This window comes from Ranitomeya imitator, chromosome 6, assembly GCF_032444005.1.
Source record: "Ranitomeya imitator isolate aRanImi1 chromosome 6, aRanImi1.pri, whole genome shotgun sequence".
Lineage (NCBI taxonomy): Eukaryota > Metazoa > Chordata > Amphibia > Anura > Dendrobatidae > Ranitomeya > Ranitomeya imitator.
In genome coordinates this window covers 19,598,945-19,618,772 of record NC_091287.1, presented here as the reverse complement: position 1 = coordinate 19,618,772, position 19,828 = coordinate 19,598,945, and the positions used below count along the sequence as shown (strand labels likewise).

The following is a 19,828-nucleotide window of genomic DNA, read 5'->3' as shown; positions in this document are numbered from 1 at the left end:
ATGGAGTAGATCTGTATATTTGGTACACTGGGATTTGGTGTTTTTTTTATAAAATAGTTGCTAATAAACTTTATAGTTTTAATGGGAAATGGGAAATATAATATAGTATTATATACTCTTTTCTAAATGGGGGGAAAGGTCTTTAAAGGGAATGTTCGTGACGCCACCTGTGGTGTTCGGTCAGGGTGACCGACGCTGCTTAGGGGTCCGCTGGGGTGATGTTATGGCAGCTAGATGGTATACCTTCCCACAGGTGAAGTATATCCCCAGGGCTTCCCGGTGTGTAGATGGTGGATGGTGAGAGGCGCAGTGAATAACGAGGACACAAGGGTGCAGTCTCTTTACCTTTCCTGAGACTTCAGCATCCACAGTCCAGAGCACCAGATCACAGGGCAGGCAGAGTCCGGCCGGTCTGAAGGCAAATCCAGAGTCCCCTTATCCAGGTGGAAATCAGTAGCCTTCCTCTAGCGCCTGTGTGTTGTAGTACCTTACTGCTGAGCTTCTCACAGGGTCCTCACAACTGATGTTGGTGTTCTAGATGTTATGTCTTTCTCTCTGTCCCCCAGATGGATAGGAACAACCCGTATGACTGATGGCCTGAGGCTTTTTACAGGGACTCTAGCACGCCCCGGCCCCCACAGTTGCCACCCTGCCTCCTGGGTAAATGGTCGGCAACTAATATGGAACTCGCTGTCCTGCCGGTCTCTGAAGCCAGGCTTGGAGACGATGACTCCCTCGGTGTTTCGGCTACCGGCTTCTGCGCCTCAGAAGGAGGCAGCCTTTTACAGGGCAGAACTCCTTCTGGTTTCCTCTCCTTTTGCTATGACTTCGTTTCTCACTCTCTACAACACAATTCTCCTTCAATGTCTCTTTCTTAGGATGCTGCCGCATCGGTAGGCCGACGCAGCTCCATGGCCTTCTGTCTAGGCCCCTGACAGGATCCCACCCCTGTCAGGGACCCACTACCTGAGTGGAGCTCAGATAGCAGCTCACTGGGTGAAGCCCAGCTCGCTTCTGCCCTAATTTCCTATCCAGACCACAAGTTTTACCTAATTGTGAAGAGTGCCCTACTAATTAGGAGCATGGCTCCCCCTGATGGACTGGAGTGTGAAGTGTGGTGTGTGGTTTGTGATACCTGGTAAAGAGATCTCCTTTATTGCCCCCAGACGTAACATCGCTCCCCCTGGTGGAAGAATGACATTACTGCAACGACCAGGACCCTGGGGCGCTGCATAATATTATAACCACGGTAGAGATACATCATAAAGGGAAACCATCAGTTGGGATCACTCAATGAGCAGAGCTGCAGGAAAAATGAGAGTCCAGAAATGCTTCTGCAGCGCCCCAGAGTTCTGGTCGTTGCAGTAATGTCGCTCTGCCACTAAGGGGAGTGATGTTATGTCTGATTGCACTAAAGGAGTTCACCTGACCATGTATCACAGTCACACATTACACTTCACACTCCGGCCACCAGGGTGAGCAAAAGGCACTATGTATTAGGCCACTCCTCACAATTTGGTAAAACTGGGGGTTGGATAGGAAGTTAGACAGAACGCAGCCTGGGAGAGCTCCACGGAGGACCTGTCAGGGGTGGGTTCCTGACAGGTGCCTAGCAGAAAGGACAGAACGTTACGGAGCAGCGCCTGCACTACCTTGCGGCGGCATCCTAAGGAAGGACACGAAGCGAAGGATATTGTGGAGAAGTGAGAAACGAAATCGCAGCACAAGGAGATAACCAGTAGGAGTCGTGCCCCGAGATCGGCAACATCCTACTGAGGCGCGTAGCCGGTGGCCGGAACGCCGAGGAAGTAACAGACTTCAAGCATTACTTCAAACAGCGGCAGGACAGTTGATTATAGGTTGGCTGTCTACCTTACATCACCTAAGCAGACATAGGGGGCAAACGTGGAGAGGGGCGTCTCTAGGGTCCCAGAATAGCTCCGAGCCTTCCCGTCAAACGGGTGCGTCCTAGCCAGATAAACTTGGGGGACGGAGAAGAGAAAGAACGAATGCGAATGCTCAGCAGGGAAGGACTACAACACACAGGCGCTAGTTGGTAGGCAACGATTTCCACCTGCAAAGGGAACTCTGGATGTGCCTTCGGACCGGCCGGTCTCAGACAGCCCTGTTAGCAGTGCTCAGGATTGCGGATCCCGAAGTCTTCAGTAAAAAGGTAAAGAGACTGCAACCTTGTGTCCTCGTTATTGACTGCGCCTCACATTATCACCACCTACACTACTGGGAAGCCCTGGGGATATACTTCACCTGTGGGAAGGTATACCATCTAGCTGCCATTCCATCACCCCAGCGGACCCCGAAGCAGCGTCGGTCACCCTGACCGAATACCACAGGTGGCGTCACGAACCCTTGACAAACTTTCATCACCCCTTTTATTGGACGCCCCTTTGCAGGGTCATGGACCGGGTCCAGCCACCGTGACAACCCCAGCACCAAGACAGAGAGGACCGGTACCGAGAACCCCGCGGCCCTGTGTCTGGGGGCACTCCAACTTGGCGTCACAAACAGGATGTACTTAAGCCTGAAGAATCAGGTCATGTGTGCCTTGGAACTGTGATTGAATTGTGCTTGAGCTGTGATTTATTGCAAAGACTGTGTGTTGCCATTTGCCGCCAAGATTCCCGCCAAAACCGCCGCCATTGCCGCACCACAAGGAGCGCAGGAGAAGAAGGAGGGCGTGCCATGGGAGGAGATCGGGAAAGTGGCGCCAAAAGTAGCGACCGCCCTCTCCGACTACAGCTGCAGGATGACGAGCTCAGGGATGCAGGAGCTCCAACCCCAGAAAATGGAGGAGCAGCGTGTGTGTGCCACCGCAGCCCATCGGAGCCGAACCAGGGCTTGCCGCCACAGGAGGATCTGGACTTTTTGGAGCCACCGGAGGAGGCATCAAGCTGTCCACTCCCAGGCGCAGAGTCGACAGCGGTGAAGAAGTGGAAGTCGGAGCTGTGCAGGAAGGTCGCACTGGAAGAACCGTGGTCCGTGCCGCAGCCGACTCCAGCGTCCTCATCAGTGGAGCAGATCGTCATCGGTGGAACCACATCAGACGCAGGTACCAAAAACGACCCTGCCCCACCGACCGATCCTGCTCCAGCGACCGCTCCCCGCCCCGACTATGACCGACCTTTCCCCGCCAAGCTCGTGGTGGCAGTCCTTTACGCCATGAAAGGGGCACTGCCCCCGCTACCGACGTCTATGGGCGAACCGCTAGAAGTGAGCCACGTGGGAGACGCCATGGCCAGCCGCCCGGGTTCGGAGCGTGGGGTCGGAGCCGAGGACTCCCCCAGCTACCCAGAGAGATACCGCGGCCAGGCGTCACCTATTGGCCCCGACTTCCTGCAGGCCGGAGTGGACGAGCTCAGCGATCAACTCCGGCAGACGCAGCTGAGCACTGAGGCCGGGTGGAAGGAGACCGTCATCGGGGGCCTCACCAGACGTCTGTCGGCAGCCTCGTCTGGTCCAGAGCAAGAAAGAAGTTCCAGCGCTCCGAAGCCAGAAAGCAAGGCCCTGCCGGAAAGCGAGATACTGCAAACAGAGATGACAACGCCACAGCGCAAGGCCCCGCAGTCAGCGTTCCAGATCCCAGCGGAGACGGAGCAGGCCAGCACCGGAGGGACCGCATCTGAAGCAGGTATGAAGAACGACCCTGCCCCAGTGACAGAAGACCTACTGGTAGGCCCCGTAGCAGTGCCACCTGCGGCCATGACTAAGACTAACTCTGAACTGACAAATCCTAATACTACTACCACAGTGGGCATTATTGCCGCTACTGAACCTACTACCAAAATTGACATTCGAACCCAGATTATACCTGAACCACCGATTAGTGACATTGATACCGCATCGGATGAGAAGTCGAACACAGATCTTCCCAGGCCAGGAAGTGTTCGCTACCAACTGATGCCTTGCAACATACCGTCGCAGAAATAAACCTCGAAACCTCGAATATGTAAATAGTTAACTGTTTCCTGCTCTTTTGCTGCTTAGACCCGTTTAAGGGTTAACTCTTAAAGGGATCCCTTTGTTTACCCGAGAACCCTATTGTTTTACGTTTTTGTACAAGTTCATCATTGTTTCAAGAGACTACCGAATCATGGACGGTGAAAGATTCACAAACTGGTTCTGTAAATAGTTTGCACCTTCTTAAAGGTGCTCTCTACTGGTTTTACAAGGAAAGAAGACTTTGCGAAGAAACTATTCCTGATGACGACGTGAAAGTTTCTCTTGTCTTAAAGTTTATGACAGACTTGTTGATTGATTGCACTATCCCAGAGAAGACTGATTTTTCCTCTTAAAGGGAGGGTTTACTTGTTGCACTTTGATAATGTTGCCTTAAGTAGTAAGATAGCAATAATGTTTACATAGTTGATAACATGTAGCTAGAGAGCTAGTAAGTGAACCCGTAGGGGTTAGTGAGTCCTCCTGAAAACCATAGAGAGATGGTTGCTGTGAACCTACAGGAAGGGATGCAGTAGGCCCAGACAAGTAGCTAGGCGGTCCTGCATATGTGAAGTCGAAGAAGTAAAGAGAATGTTAGCTTTGTACCATAGTGTTTTGTAGTAAGCCTTTAGTGGGTTCAGCCTATACGCCCTTAAAGGAAAAGTTAAATTATTGTTCAAAGATTTGCACTTAGTAGAATACCCGGCTGGGTAAAGGAAATTATTTATAGTCAGTAAGTTAGGATGTTATTTAAAATGTTTCAATATGTTTCTGTTTGTAATGTTCAAGTGACCTCACCTCACGTAAAGGGAAGCATTGTTATATTTACCTATTCATAGCATTTCAAAATTTTGTATGTCTTTTTCTAACATTTATTGTTCTTCTTCTTTTCTCAGTCCAGGAGTACTGGATTTAACCGGGGGGGGAATGCAGCGCCCCAGAGTCCTGTGGTTGAGGGGAGTGATGTTATGTCTGATTGCACTAAAGGAGTTCACCTGACCAGGTATCACAGTCACACATTACACTTCACACTCTGGCCACCAGGGGGAGCAAAAGGCACAACGTATTAGGCCACTCCTCACACTTTGGTAAAACTGGGGGTTGGATAGGAAGTGAGACAGAATGCAGCCTGGGAGAGCTCCAGGGAGGACCTGTCAGGGGTGGGTTCCTGACAGGTGCCTAGTAGAAAGGACAAAACATTACGGAGCCGCACCTGCACTACCTTGCGGCGGCATCCTAAGGAAGGACACGAAGCGAAGGATATTGTGTTATGGTCTGGTGATTAAGGAGCGACATGCGACTAGCTCTGAGCAGGTGGTAACTATACTGACCGCAGTCCCTAAGCTCGACACAACACTAGAAGTAGCCGTGGAATGCTCCTAACTCTGCCTAGGCATCTCGTCACAGCCTAAGAGCTAATCCCCAAAGGATAGATTAGCCCCCCACAAGTAATGACTGTGAGAGGAGAAGGAAATGACATACGTAGTATGAAACAAGATTAAGCACAGGAGGCCACTTCTAGCTAGGTAGAAATAGTACACGACAGAACGCTGTGCGGTCAGTAATAAAAACTAGAAAAAGTCCACTGCAGAGGAATGCAAAAATCTCCACACCTGACTAAAGGTGTGGAGGGCAAACTCTGCTGCCCAGAGCTTCCAGCCTAGCTGAATAGATCCATACTGATAAGCTGGACAAATGAACAAAAACAAAGAAAGTGCTGAACAACAAAGTCCACAACAAGTGAACTGCAAAAGGACAAGCAAGGACTTAGCTTTTGCTGAACTGGTCAGAGTGTCAGGAAAATCCTAAGAGCAATGACTCCAGGCAGGAACAATTGACAACTGGCATTGAATGAGGGATAAGGCCAGACTAATATAGCCGAGCCAGAAAGACGATCAGTGAAAACAGCTGCTGAAGCTAAATCCAAGAAGCAGCCATACCACTCAAAATCACAGGAGGGAGCCCAAGAGCAGAACTCACAAAAATGCTACTTACAACCACCGGAGGGAGCCCAAGAGCGGAATTCACAACAATATTGTGGAGAAGTGAGAAACGAAATTGCAGCACAAGGAGATAACCAGTAGGAGTCGTGCCCCGAGATCGGCAACATCCTACTGAGGCGCGTAGCCGGTGGCCGGAACGCCGAGGAAGTAACAGACTTCAAGCATTACTTCAAACAGCGGCAGGACAGTTGATTATAGGTTGGCTGTCTACCTTACATCACCTAAGCAGACATAGGGGCAAACGTGGAGAGGGGCGTCTCTAGGGTCCCAGAATAGCTCCGAGCCTTCCCGTCATACAGGTGCATTCTAGCCAGATAAACTTGGGGGACGGAGAAGAGAAAGAACGAATACGAAAGTTGTGAGGACTATCCCGAATGCTCAGCAGGGAAGGACTACAACACACAGGCGCTAGTTGGTAGGCAACGATTTCCACCTGCAAAGGGAACTCTGGATGTGCCTTCGGACCGGCCGGACTCAGACAGCCCTGTTAGCAGTGCTCTGGATTGCGGATCCCGAAGTCTTCAGTAAAAGGTAAAGAGACTGCAACCCTGTGTCCTCGTTATTAACTGCGCCTAACATCATTGCCACCTACACTACTGGGAAGCCCTGGGGATATACTTCACCTGTGGGAAGGTATACCATCTAGCTGCCATTCCATCACCCCAGCGGACCCCTAAGCAGCGTCGGTCACCCTGACCGAATACCACAGGTGGCGTCACGAATACTTGACAAACTTTCATCACCCCTTTTATTGGACGCGCCTTAGCAGGGTCACGGACCGGGTGCAGCCACCGTGACGACCCCAGCACCGAGACAGAGAGGACCGGTACCGAGTACCCCGTGGCCCTGCGTCTGGGGGCGCTCCACTTCCCTTGATGATATAACCATCTTCAAGATCTTTGCTGGCTGTCAGAGAATGAAAATACTCATAAATCTGTCCACAGCGAATTCTCACTTTGCTGAACAGATTGAGCTGTCAATCAAAATACCGGGGCGTACATACAGCCACCACTCACAATTCTGTGAGCGATGACGGTAGCCGCGCTGGCCATGCCTTTATGACTGAAAGCTGGTGGATCTCCAGAAGAATAAGAGCGGATAGGCGTATTTCTCGTACCAGGATCACATCGCAATCCTCAGACTGGCCATCAACTCTCCTCACCTGAGCGTGACAGCAAGTATTTCTATGCAGCTACCATGCTTTGGTCAGGAGAGCCGACAGCCAGTCCGAGAATTGCAATGTGATCCTTGTACGAGAAATACGGCCGGCTGACGGCAGTCTAACGTCCATTTTCTACCCAGTAGCTGTGCTTTCAGTAAGGCGGTCGGATAGCATTGTAAAGCTATTTACCTGCAGATTAACCCTATACCTGCAGGATAACAGCAATTTTGGACATTTGGGACATGATTTATTTACGTTGAGTTTTCTTATTGAATGCAGCTCCGACATGGCAACTCCTGACGGCTCACATGTATCACACCGAGTGCCACGAAAAGCCACTATTGCAGCCACGTCCATCAACTCCCATTAGATAGAGCTGCTCCAGGGAAGGAGCTCAGTGGCCCCTTGTTCCCGGCCCAAAATGTCCTAACATTGGATAAAAATGAGAGAAGAGAAGACACTGAACACACTAAATAGTAATATATACATCATGTCTGTCATCGGGGGATGCAAACCAGATTATATCCTCACCGTAACTGGATTATCACTGCCCGGCCATGGATTCAATTACCTTAATGTGGAACAAGAGACCTGAGTATATAAACAGCTGCTGGAAAAGTCTAACCCAGCGCCCGCTGCGGCACAAAGAGCAGAACCGCATGTTCCTCCATACAAAATCCTACTGCCTGGAAACTGATGAGATCCAGGTGATCGTCAGATTCCGTTATCATGGGTAGATCCTTCTACAAGTTCAGCCGTGTGCCCCAACACTTTGATGTTTCGAGCTCCAGTCCATGATACCCATGAGGTCGATAGAGCACAAGCTTGTGGCATTCAGGATATCGATAAAAAATGCATTTTTCCCCTAGTAAATTCAGCAAGACCAATTATTGTCGCGCACCAAAAACTGAAAAGGACCCCATGATTTTTCTCTTTTGCTCAGGATTATCGGCAAAGATGACAGAGTTCCCCATCTGAAACGATGGCGTCCTCCAAGGGTTAAAGCAATTTTCACCCTTACTTGGCCTCAAAGCTTAAAAAAAACACCCATAGAAGCCAATACATACAAGAAAATAAAAACTCCCCCCAAAAACAAAGTAACAAAAACGCTGACGATAGCCTGGAACGAATACCAAGACTTTCTCCAAAGTGTTTGCTATTGATGGATAGTTCCAGAATTTAAGTGAATGTCAAACAGAATTAAAACAGAGGAGAAATACAGCAAACACTGGAGCGAGGAATGTGGGAAAAGAAACAAATGAGACAAATGAGAAAAAAAGAATAAAAAACAAACCGAAAAGAAAAAAAACGTAAAACAAATAGATGTAGTGCAGTCATTGCACGCTAAGCTCTTCATACGTCTCTGATTATTTTCTGCAGCCCCTGAAAAAGAACAATGGAGGCTCATAGCTAATAGGGGTCTCACAAAGATTCCCCCACTGTCCTGCGGGGCCACACAGAACCTTTCTGGTACACAGAAACACTAGAAACTTTGGTCGCCATGCTACTATAATACTGGCCCCTCTGATTAAGCAAATAACTACTATAATACTGCTCCTATGTACAAGAATATAACTACTATAATACTGCCCCTATGTACAAGAATATAACTACTATAATACTGCCCCCTATGTACAAGAATGTAACTACTATAATACTGCTCCTATGTATAAGAATATAACTATTATAATACTGCCCCTATGTACAAGAATATAACTACTATAATACTGCTCCTATGTACAAGAATATAACTACTATAATACTGCCCCTATGTACAAGAATATAACTACTATAATACTGCCCCCTATGTACAAGAATGTAACTACTATAATACTGCTCCTATGTATAAGAATATAACTACTATAATACTGCCGCTATATACAAGAATGTAACTACTATAATACTGCCCCTATGTACAAGAATATAACTACTATAATACTGCCCCTATGTACAAGAATATAACTACTATAATACTGCCCCTATGTACAAGAATATAACTACTATAATACTGCCCCTATGTACAAGAATATAACTACTATAATACTGCCCCCTATGTACAAGACTATAACTACTATAATACTGCTCCTGTGTACAAGAATATAACTACTATAATACTGCTCCTATGTACAAGACTATAACTACTATAATACTGCTCCTATGTACAAGAATATAACTACTATAATACTGCCCCTATGTACAAGACTATAACTACTATAATACTGCCCCCTATATACAAGAATATAACTACTATAATACTGCCCACATGGACAAGAATATAACTACTATAATACTGCTCCTGTGTACAAGAATATAACTACTATAATACTGCCCCTATGTACAAGAATATAACTACTATAATACTGCCCCTATATACAAGAATATAACTACTATAATACTGCTCCTATGTACAAGAATATAACTACTATAATACTGCTCCTATGTACAAGAATATAACTACTATAATACTGCCCCTATGTACAGAATATAACTACTATAATACTGCCTATACTATATTACAAGATATACATATATAGGTGTGTGTGTGTGTGTGTGTGTGTGTGTGTGTGTGTGTGTGTGTGTGTGTGTGTGTGTGTGTGTGTGTGTGCACAACTCTCTTTTCCGTGCTCCCAGGTATAACACATTTCTAGTGAAGATACATTTGGTATTAGGGATATAATTGATTTTTGTATTATTAAATTAACTACATTTCTTCAGGGAAAAATCTTGATTTGTCACAGTAAAGTAGCCAAAAGAGCAAAATTGCCGTGAGTAAATGAATGCCGCCAACCAATGACTGTGACCCTGACTCTTCCGCAAATTGAAATAACTTCCCTGGGAATTGTAGAGATGAGGAGACATCACTGTACATAGACAAGAAGCGGAGTGTATGAGAAAAAAAGAAAAAAGAGAAAGGAAAAGAGAAAGGAAGGATGAATGGATGGATGGATGGACGGATGAATGGATGGACGGATGGATGGACGGACGGTTTTGGGTTTTTTTTTAAGTTAAGTAGAAGGATATTATGGAAGTTCTGGATATTGAAGCATTTGTACTTTGAAGAAATGCAGCCAATAAATCATTGACCAAACTTAGATGAACTTTCCACTTGAAGGAGAAATGACCAGACTGAAGCTTTTTCATATTCTGGCCAAGACCCCGTTATTGGAGCTGACAGCGATACTCAGAGATGAAAGGAAAAGTGGAAGATGATGACAAGGAGCGAGATATAAAAAAGAGAAAATCATCAATACAACAAAAATGAGCCAAAACACAAAGAGGTTGGACATTTGTGAAGAAAGTCAGTCAGTAATTTGTGGGGCCATCATACTATATGGGGGACTATATGTGGGGCCATCATACTATGTGCAGCACTATATGTGGGGCCATCATACTATATGGGGGACTATATGTGGGGCCATCATACTATGTGCAGCACTATATGTGGGGCCATCATACTATATGGGGGACTATATGTGGGGCCATCATACTATGTGCAGCACTATATGTGGGGCCATCATACTATATGGGGGACTATATGTGGGGCCATCATACTATATGCAGCACTATATGTGGGGTCATCATACTATATGGGGGACTATATGTGGGGCCATCATACTATATGTGGGACTATATGTGGGGCCATCATACTATATGGGGGACTATATGTGGGGCCATCATACTATATGGGGGACTATATGTGGGGCCATTATATTATGTGCAGGACTATATGTGGGGCCATCATACTATATCCGATCAGCTATTTCCACCGTTGGCGGCAGCCGGAACTGCACAGAACAGCTCCGCCTAGTGTATAGTGCCGGCGGCCACGTACTGCACAGCCGCCACCTATTTAAATCAATAATGGATGGATGTGCAGTACCTGGTTGTGGCCACTATACAGTAGACGGAGCTGTGCTGTGAAGTTATGGCTGTCGCCAGCACTGACATCATCTGTTCCCGTCCTCTAGTCCAGAGCTGGCTGGCAGCGGACTTTTGCATTGTCCCATCGTGCACTGCACGCACTGTGAAGATTCTCCGGGGCCGATGGTGAGACCAAGCGGTCATGTGACTATAAGAATTCCATATTCATACTTCCGGCCACATTCCGACTAGAAGCACGCAGCCTCGCCAAATTCGCTTGCATTGACCATTGTCTGGTCAGAATGTGCATATCGCTTACTTGTGGTCACATGACCGCTCGGTCTCACCACCGGCACTGGTGCATTTATAACAGATGGCTCAGTGCACCGTGTACACAGACTAATAAACAATCGCCAATTGCTAAAGGACTACCAGCTGATGGTCAATTAGTCCGGCCTGACAGAAGTTAAAGGGGTTGTCCAGTTAGGAAATATTGATGACCCCCAGGAAAAGTCATCAATATGAGATTCGTGAGGGTCCGACGTTCAGCACCCCCAGCGTCTAGATGTTTTTTGTTACAAAGGTACTGATAATCTCTGAATGTGTTTTGGCTGTAGTGATAAGCAGCCCCATTCAGCGGGTTTACCTCCGTCAGCCGCCATAAAGGAATAACAGGTGATTGGTGTGAGTGCTGAGTGTCGGACTGTAAGAGTGGTGGACAATGGCTGTCACGTTCCTACCCCTGAAGACACCAATCACATTGTATTGTGTAATGTGTATAGTGTCGGGCGTCTTTTGTAAATGTCGTGTTCTAATGTCTTACGATGTGGTCATGTATAGTGTTATAAGCAATGCACAGTGTAGCATGAGCATGGTGTATAAGACAGGGCTTGGAGAGTATAGAGAGCAGTGCTGCCATTAGGGTGAACCACAAATGGAAGGAAGACTGGAGGACAGGGATAGCGAGATCCTGATGTGACTCTGGCTGACATGCTATGACGGTCTTCGGTAAAGAAGGGGGGCCTCAGACTGTCCCTGGAACCGGGACCCTAACTATCCCTGTCCCGGGGGTGCTCTGAAAGGAAGAGAAGCCGGAGTCTCTGACCTTACTATGCTCCCCCACCCCATGAGGCATGGGACAGAAATGCAAGGAAAGCAATGCACAAAGACAAAACAGGGATAACAAAACACAACAAACATACAAACACTCACCAAAGGTAGAGAGGTATATAGGGAGGAATAGGAATGTACAAACCAAATGGGAATATGACAATGAGGAAAGCATACACCCCAAAACAGCACGCAACAATCTCCAGTAATAACAACGATCTCCAATTCAGCACAGAGTCTCCAAGGATCTAGGAAAAAAAGCTTTCACTGGCAAGGAAAAGAAGGTCTGGCCAGGCTTTATAGGGAGAAGTAATGACCAGATCAGAAGCAGCTGAAATGGAGCTGCAAGTTTCTGACCAGCATAGAAAGGGTTGTTATTATTATTATTATACATTTTTATAGCGCCATTTATTCCATGGCGCTTTACATGTGAATACGGGGCAAATATAGACAATTACATTAACCATGAGCAGATAACAAGGCACACGAGTACATAAGGAGGGAGGACCCTGCCCGCGAGGGCTCACAGTCTGCAGGGGGTGGGTGAGGATACACTAGGAGAGGGAAGAGCTGGCTGTGCGGCTGTTCAGTAGGTTGAGGATCACTGCAGGCTGTAGGCTTGTCGGAAGAGATGAGTCTTCAGGTTCTTTTTGAAGGTTTCTATGGTAGGCGCAAGTCTGATGTGTTGGGGTAGAAAGTTCCAGAGTATGGGGGAAGCACGGGAGAAGTCTTGGATGCGGTTATGGGAAGAAGAGATGAGAGGGGAGTAGAGAAGGAGGTCTTGAGAGGATCGGAGGTCACGTGTAGGTAGGTACCGGGAGACCATGTCACAGATGTATGGAGGAGACAGGTTGTGGATGGCTTTGTATGTCAGTGTGAGGGTTTTGAACTGGAGTCTCTGGGCGATAGGAAGCCAGTGAAGGGCTTGACACAGGGGAGAGGCTGGGGAATAGCGGGGGGACAGGTGGATTAGTCGGGCAGCAGAGTGTAGGATGGATTGGAGCGGTGCCAGAGTGCTAGAGGGGAGGCCAGAGAGTAGGAGGTTGCAGTAGTCGAGTTGTTAACCTCTTCAGCACCAAAGGAAACCAAATCCATTTAATATGGGACACAAACACACTGGCTAAATGGAAGATCTGCGATTGACAATACGTAATGATCTCCCAGGAGGACGTGACACAATCGTGACAATGGTCTTCCAGAAAGGGGTTCTTGGATAGGGTGCGGTGTCATGAGAAGCAGGACTGAGTTTTTATGGGACTAGTGAGGGTCCCGAGCGGTAGATCAAGTGGAATACATAGGACGCGGAACAGCGCAGAGGGACCTGCTGATCAGGACTGTAACTAGGCTGTGACGAGTAGGGCGAACAGTGTGCTTCACCGGCCCTGGAGCAGACTACAGTGGAAGGATACCGTGTGTGAAGATGCGTTACACCGTGAAGGACGCGTCCATAAGACTTTACACCCGCTCCCCTTGTACATAACCGTTACCAAGTTACCGTTCAGTAAAGACTCTGCGTATGAATGACGGATTCCATGATTGTGGAATCTATGATCCTGTCCGGTCATCACCACCGGCTACAGGCGGCCTGCATGGATGTGATGCACTCACAACACGAATATAGGCACCCAGCCAGGACCCACCCGTACACATAGCGTGCCGGGCGTAAAAGGAGGAGACGGGTGCCTCGCCCCCACAGCTGCCACCATCAGTCGCAGATAAGTAGTGCGATCATCACTGCACAGAACACGCCTCCCTAAGAGTCCAGTGGTGGCGGCTTTACACCGCTCCATCCAATACTCGACATTGTGCTTGGTGATGTACGGCTGGATGCAGCTGCTCGGCCATGAAGCTCACGGCGGGGGTGCAGTGTTTGTGCTGATAATAGAGGGGGTCTGGACTCTGCAGTTATGGGGTCAGCAGAGCGGTGGTGACATTTCTGTCCTCTGCTCCTCAGCATTCGGCCCCCCACTCTGTAACACTATGGGGTCCACACTTCATGGCTGAGGTTCCTTCCACTTCTAATTAAAATCAGTCACAGGTGATGGGGAAGATTCAAGAGGAAGAAATGTAATGGACGGACTTGTTACCCCAGTGGTTCCTACTACAGGAGTCCGGGAGCTCTGAACCAACGGCCGCTCTGTCATATGTTCGTAAAAGCAAACGGCGTGGCGTGGCGGGGGGGGGGGGGGGATGTGTGGGGGCGGATGTTATACACCATATACATAAGTGAATAAAGACCAAATTGTTTTCTCTATTGTTGCTGTATGTATATGAAGTATATTGCTTTCTTTGAGGATAGATAATAGATAATAGATGATAGATAATAGATAGATAAATAATAGATAGATAGATAGATAATAGATAGATAATAGAGATAGATAGATAGATAGATAGATAGATAGATGATAGATAGATAGATAGATAGATAATAGATAGATAGATAATAGATATAGATAGATAGATAATAGATAGATAGATAATAGATAGATGATAGATAATAGATAGATAATAGATGATAGATATATAATATATAGATAATAGATAGATAATAGATAGATAATAGATAATAGATAGATAACAGATAATATATAGATAATAGATAGATAATAGATAGATAATAGATAATATATAGATAGATGGATAGATAGATAGATAGATAGATAGATAGATAGATAATAGATGATAGATATAATAGATAGATAATAGATGATAGATAGATAATAGATGATAGATAGATATAATAGATAATAGATAGATAACAAATAGATAATAGATAGATAGATAATAGATATAATAGATATATATGAACTCTATGATTAGCTCATTAATCAGTGATGCAGATAATTACTGTATATAAGGGCTCATTCACACTCACTTTCACACACGTTTTTCACGGACAGTTATATTGGAGATTCTGGAGAAATCATTTTTCACATCCAAGAAAAGCTGATAAAATTGGAGCAAACTCTGATGACGATCCCTGATGTAAGCCGGAGTGCCGGAGCAGCCTGCGGTCCCACCTGGGGGCATCGCTGTACATGGCCCCCTCATTTAGCCCCCTCATGAAGCTGTAGGTCCCGGCACTGACTGCAGCCGGTGGTCCTGATGGCGCCTTCCATGCCACGATACCGGGCTGTATTGCCACCTCCGCGTCCGCTTTATTCCATGAGGCTCATTAGGTCACCTAAGCCTCAGCCGCGGAGCACCGGACCCTTCCCCCAGACAAGCGGTGTGCCCCCTGAAGGGCTCCATGTAAGAAACATTACTAATCGCTCTAATCAAAGCCTCATTATAGGGGGAACATCCCCGTGTGCATCCTGCGGGCACCTGCCTGGCACAGCTATGCCCTCCAGATCCCTGCAGGCAGCACCGCCACTCCGGGGGGCACACACACGTGAATGAGCCTTAATTGCTACTAGAGGAACACAAGCTCCATCTGCTGATTACCTCTCTGCTTACAATCAGTTGACTCCATTATTGCAGATGTAGCAGAGCTGAGTTTGTCATTTAACTATTTAAGTCTGTGATATTTTTTTTTACCGCAGTCCTATGCAAATAGTATCTGACCATCACCATGCACTGTGCCAGATGCGGCAGAGCTGAGTTTGCCATTCGTCGCCATCCTAGAGTCTTATCTGCACCCTATACAAACTCTACTCTGCTACGTCCATCTGGAACTGTCATCATGAGAACAACCTTTTACCAGCAGTCCTATGCAAAACTGCACATAACATGTTGTACTTTGTAAAATCTCCTTGAGTTTTGCAAAATGACAAATTCAGTTCTACCATGTGTTACTTAAATTATACAAGGCAAAAATAAAGGGTATTCCTAACTGGGACCTCTATGTCTGATAGACGAGGGGACCACCTCTTATATGGGGGGTGGCGGTGCTCAACTCTCATAAGGGACAAGCCTGGGCCGCCACCTCTGCTGTGGAAACCAGTGGTCCCATCCTTAGGACCACAAAGGTAATGGTCCACAAATGCCCAAGGTGGGAGGATCCCTTTAAGACAGGATAGTCTAGCAACATGGGCAAAGGCAATTCCCCTTTTAGGTCTTGTTATAGGAGGGCACCGGTGCCAAGAGGCATAAGACCCACGGCACGTGCCCCTAACGCCAGGCATTCGGTAGGTATCACTGATGGGGTCTATCAGCAGCGACCCCCCAATGATGAGGATGATGATGAAGTCAGGATAGAATGTAACATATACAAAGTTACAATGATAATAATGATATTTATGTCCGTGTGGAAACATTGTATCCCCACTCCGCGGACACTTTGCGACTTACTTGTGGTGTTGTACTTGATCCCATTGAAGAAATCAGGGCAGGGTCTCTCCACCAACTCCCCGGCCACGCTCCTCGGCCAACAGGTGCCAATCTGATCAATGGTGGCGCTGCAGTGAGGACCTGAAGATTACAATAAAAGGACAACATTTACCAAAAATAAAAATAAAAAAAAAAAAAAAATCTTCCAGGAATTCCGAGATGTCGGTGACGGATCTCCCCAAACCCCGGCAGCTTTCCTTCCTACCATCGAACAGGAAAGTGTGGTTGCTGGTGAGGAAGCTGTCCTGAAAAGCGTCCAATAGGCTGCAGTTGGCATCGAATTCGTCTATGATAATCTCGAATATGGTGGCATCCATTGTGGGGGGCTCGGTGCCGGCTGCTGAGGGTGGGATGTAGAGGACACAGTTGTGAGAATGAAGCTGGGAACTCTCATGTGCTCCCTGTGTATAAGACTCAGCCGAGCAGCCAATCACAGGGGACGCTGCGATCCTGGTAGACCACTCTGGTAGCTCTGCTATGTCTGTGCGGGGGGGGGGCAGGGGGGGCTCCGCACAGATCCCTGCACAGGGAGGATGCACGCTACACAGGGAAATCCTGCACACCGTACAGAAAGGCGGATAAGATGCAGATGGATATTATGTATCCACTCGATCTGATCATTGTCATCATTCACCCATCTATGGATGCGGCCAGCTTTACTCTCCTTGTTGCCCCTTCCCCTTTTTTTCTTTCTTTCCAGCCTCATTTTTTTCCATCTTTTATACATCAATCCGGCTCCACCGCTTCTCCTCCCTTTTCTACAGTCTGTCTCTCCTTTTCTCCCCTTTCCAATATGTTCCTCTCGCTCATACCATTCTTTACCTCCGCTTTCTGTCTCTTTCCCCTTTCCATTGTTTAAAGGGAATCCGTCAGCAGGTTTTTGCTACATAACCTGAAGACAGCAGGAGATAGAGGCTGAAACACAGAATTCAGGGATGTGTCACTTGTCGAAGTGTGTGCAGTTATTAACTAACTGTGAAGGATTCATCACTGAGAGAATAACATTGCTGGACTAGTCCAGCGACCACCTTGTGTGATAAGCAGCTCACTGTCTATGGACAATGCACATGACGATCCTGGTCCAGTATGAATCTAAAAGCTGTGATTGTGTCAGAACGGCTGCACCCAGGAATCTAAGTGATACATCGCTGGATTCAGCTCCTCTTTGCCTACATCAGGCAGCTCTCAAATGACAGATTCCCTTTAACTTTTCCTTATTCCTCTCTTTTATTCTACCCATCTACCAGTGTCAGGCTGGGGTGCCATTAACTGACTCCAGGGCCTCACTTTTCAGCTATATGAAAATGTGACATTACCCTCAGTCACAAATTTGACCCACGTAAGATTTTGTAACTACCAATTCTTATCAAGTGGAGCCTAATGAAGAACTTTGTAAAGGTAAGGGATACAAATGCGAAAGCATTCAAGTATCTCATTGATACATTTCAAAGGTTGAGTGAAGCCAAAATAAAGGAAGGACCTTAGGTTCGTAAGTTTCTTCAAGATGAGGAGTTTCTCCGTTTGTTGTAGGGCAAGGTAAAGGCTGCATTGTTGCATTCGCATTAGTGGTGACTAATTTTTTTGGGGGAAACTCAAGAGCAGATAACTATGAAGAGTTGGTGGAAAATCTCCTCAAAACATATACGGATCTTGGCTGTACCAAGTCCCTAAACATTCATTTCTTACATTTTCATCTCGACTTTTTTTTTTTTTTACACCAAACTGTGGAGCAGTGAGCAACGAGCGCAGTGAGAGATGACACCAAGGTATTGTGGCTATAGAGAAAAGATATCAAGGAAAATTAAATATATCAACGACTGCAGATTACCGTGAAAAGTTATAAGAGATGATCTGATGGAGGAGTACAAGAGACAAGCAAAAAAGAAGTGTCACTGAATGAAGAGCAGATGCTGTAAAGCAATTTCTGCAGCTGATTATACTTCGCAGCAGTGTTTAGACAGGTTTACCAATCTGAATTGTTACTAAGTTTCCTCTAAGTAAATATCAGAAAATTGGCATAAAAAAGTATACTGCATCTTTATATGTGCAAAAATAATAATGTTTCAAAGTACTAAAACTTTCATGCATTAATGTAAGAAAAACACACCTCCAGAGATATTAGGTCTCTGTGCATGAAGGCACACAAAGTCGGAAGTATTTTAGCTAATAGTATAAAAGAGATTAAAAGACAAGTGTGAAAGTTATCCCTATAAGCAGCCTGGGAGAAATAGCGAGTCATAGCGATATATAATATCAATCCGTCTACAATTGTATATACATGAAATTGCAGTAAATTGTAATTTAGTATTTCTATAAAATGTTGTTCTTTCTTTTGGTCAACTCCCTTCCCAATATCGTGGCTGATTTCTTTAGACTTCCCACGATGCTACACAGAGAAGCCGTGTGTTTCAGGTGTGCATTAAAATACCTCCACAAGTGTCTCTAATTAACTCAGATGTTGCCAAAAAATCAGAAGCTTCCAAACACATGACATCATCATATGGGCCGTCCAGAATTAGTTAAAGGCGTAGTAATCTTAGTGTATGGAAGCTTTTTACTTTGCAGTAAGTAGTAGATTTGCCTTAAAACATTCTCCCTCTCGCTCATTATTCTAGCAATTGGCAAATATTAATAATAATGATTTCATGTCAGATGTTGAGAAAAGCATGCAGATATGTCTTTATATATAGTGTATGTATACTTCTGGTTTCCACTGTATCTATTTCTCTATCTAGCATTTATCAATTATCTTTCAATAACCCACATATCACAACCTATTGGGCAGATGTTGCCATTACCTTCAGCTCTCACTAGAGTAAGTTAACACAGATTTATACAGCTTCAATTGGGAGCAGTGCACGATATATAAATCTGCATGTAGTGAGCTCCCTCTAGTGGTGGCTGTATAAATCTGTATGTAGTGAGCTCCTCCTAGACGTGGCTGTATAAATCTGTATGTAGTGAGCTCCCTCTAGTGGTGGCTGTATACATCTGTATGTAGTGAGCTCCCTCTAGTGGTGGCTGTATAAATCTGTATGTAGTGAGCTCCTCCTAGAGGTGGCTGGTTAAATCTGCATGTAGTGAGCTCCTCTTAGTGGTGGCTGTATAAATCTGTATGTAGTGAGCTCCCTCTAGTGGTGGCTGTATAAATCTGTATGTAGTGAGCTCCTCCTAGTGGTGACTGTATAATTCTGTATGTAGTGAGCTCCTCCTAGTGGTGACTGTATAATTCTGTATGTAGTGAGCTCCTCCTAGTGGTGGATGTATAAATCTGTATGTAGTGAGCTCCTCTTAGTGGTGGCTGTATAAATCTGTATGTAGTGAGCTCCCTCTAGTGGTGGCTGTATAAATCTGTATGTAGTGAGCTCCCTCTAGTGGTGGCTGTATAAATCTGCATGTAGTGAGC

At 46.2% G+C, this 19,828-nt stretch overlaps 1 protein-coding gene across 2 annotated transcripts in view; it reads right to left on the bottom strand.

The window, feature by feature from the left end:
• CRHR2 (corticotropin releasing hormone receptor 2) overlaps positions 1-19,828 on the bottom strand; it is a 280,374-nt gene that overhangs the window by 131,282 nt on the left and 129,264 nt on the right. The window contains exons 1-2 of one of the 2 annotated variants that reach the window (XM_069729279.1): positions 16,628-18,387; positions 16,384-16,503 (exon numbers count right to left, since the gene is read on the bottom strand). In XM_069729279.1, coding sequence (XP_069585380.1) covers positions 16,384-16,503; positions 16,628-16,739 — 232 coding nt within the window. In that variant the 5' untranslated portion in view covers positions 16,740-18,387. Of the gene's footprint in view, positions 1-16,383; positions 16,504-16,627; positions 18,388-19,828 lie in introns of those variants that run through there. The other variant, XM_069729278.1, reaches the window with a different exon arrangement.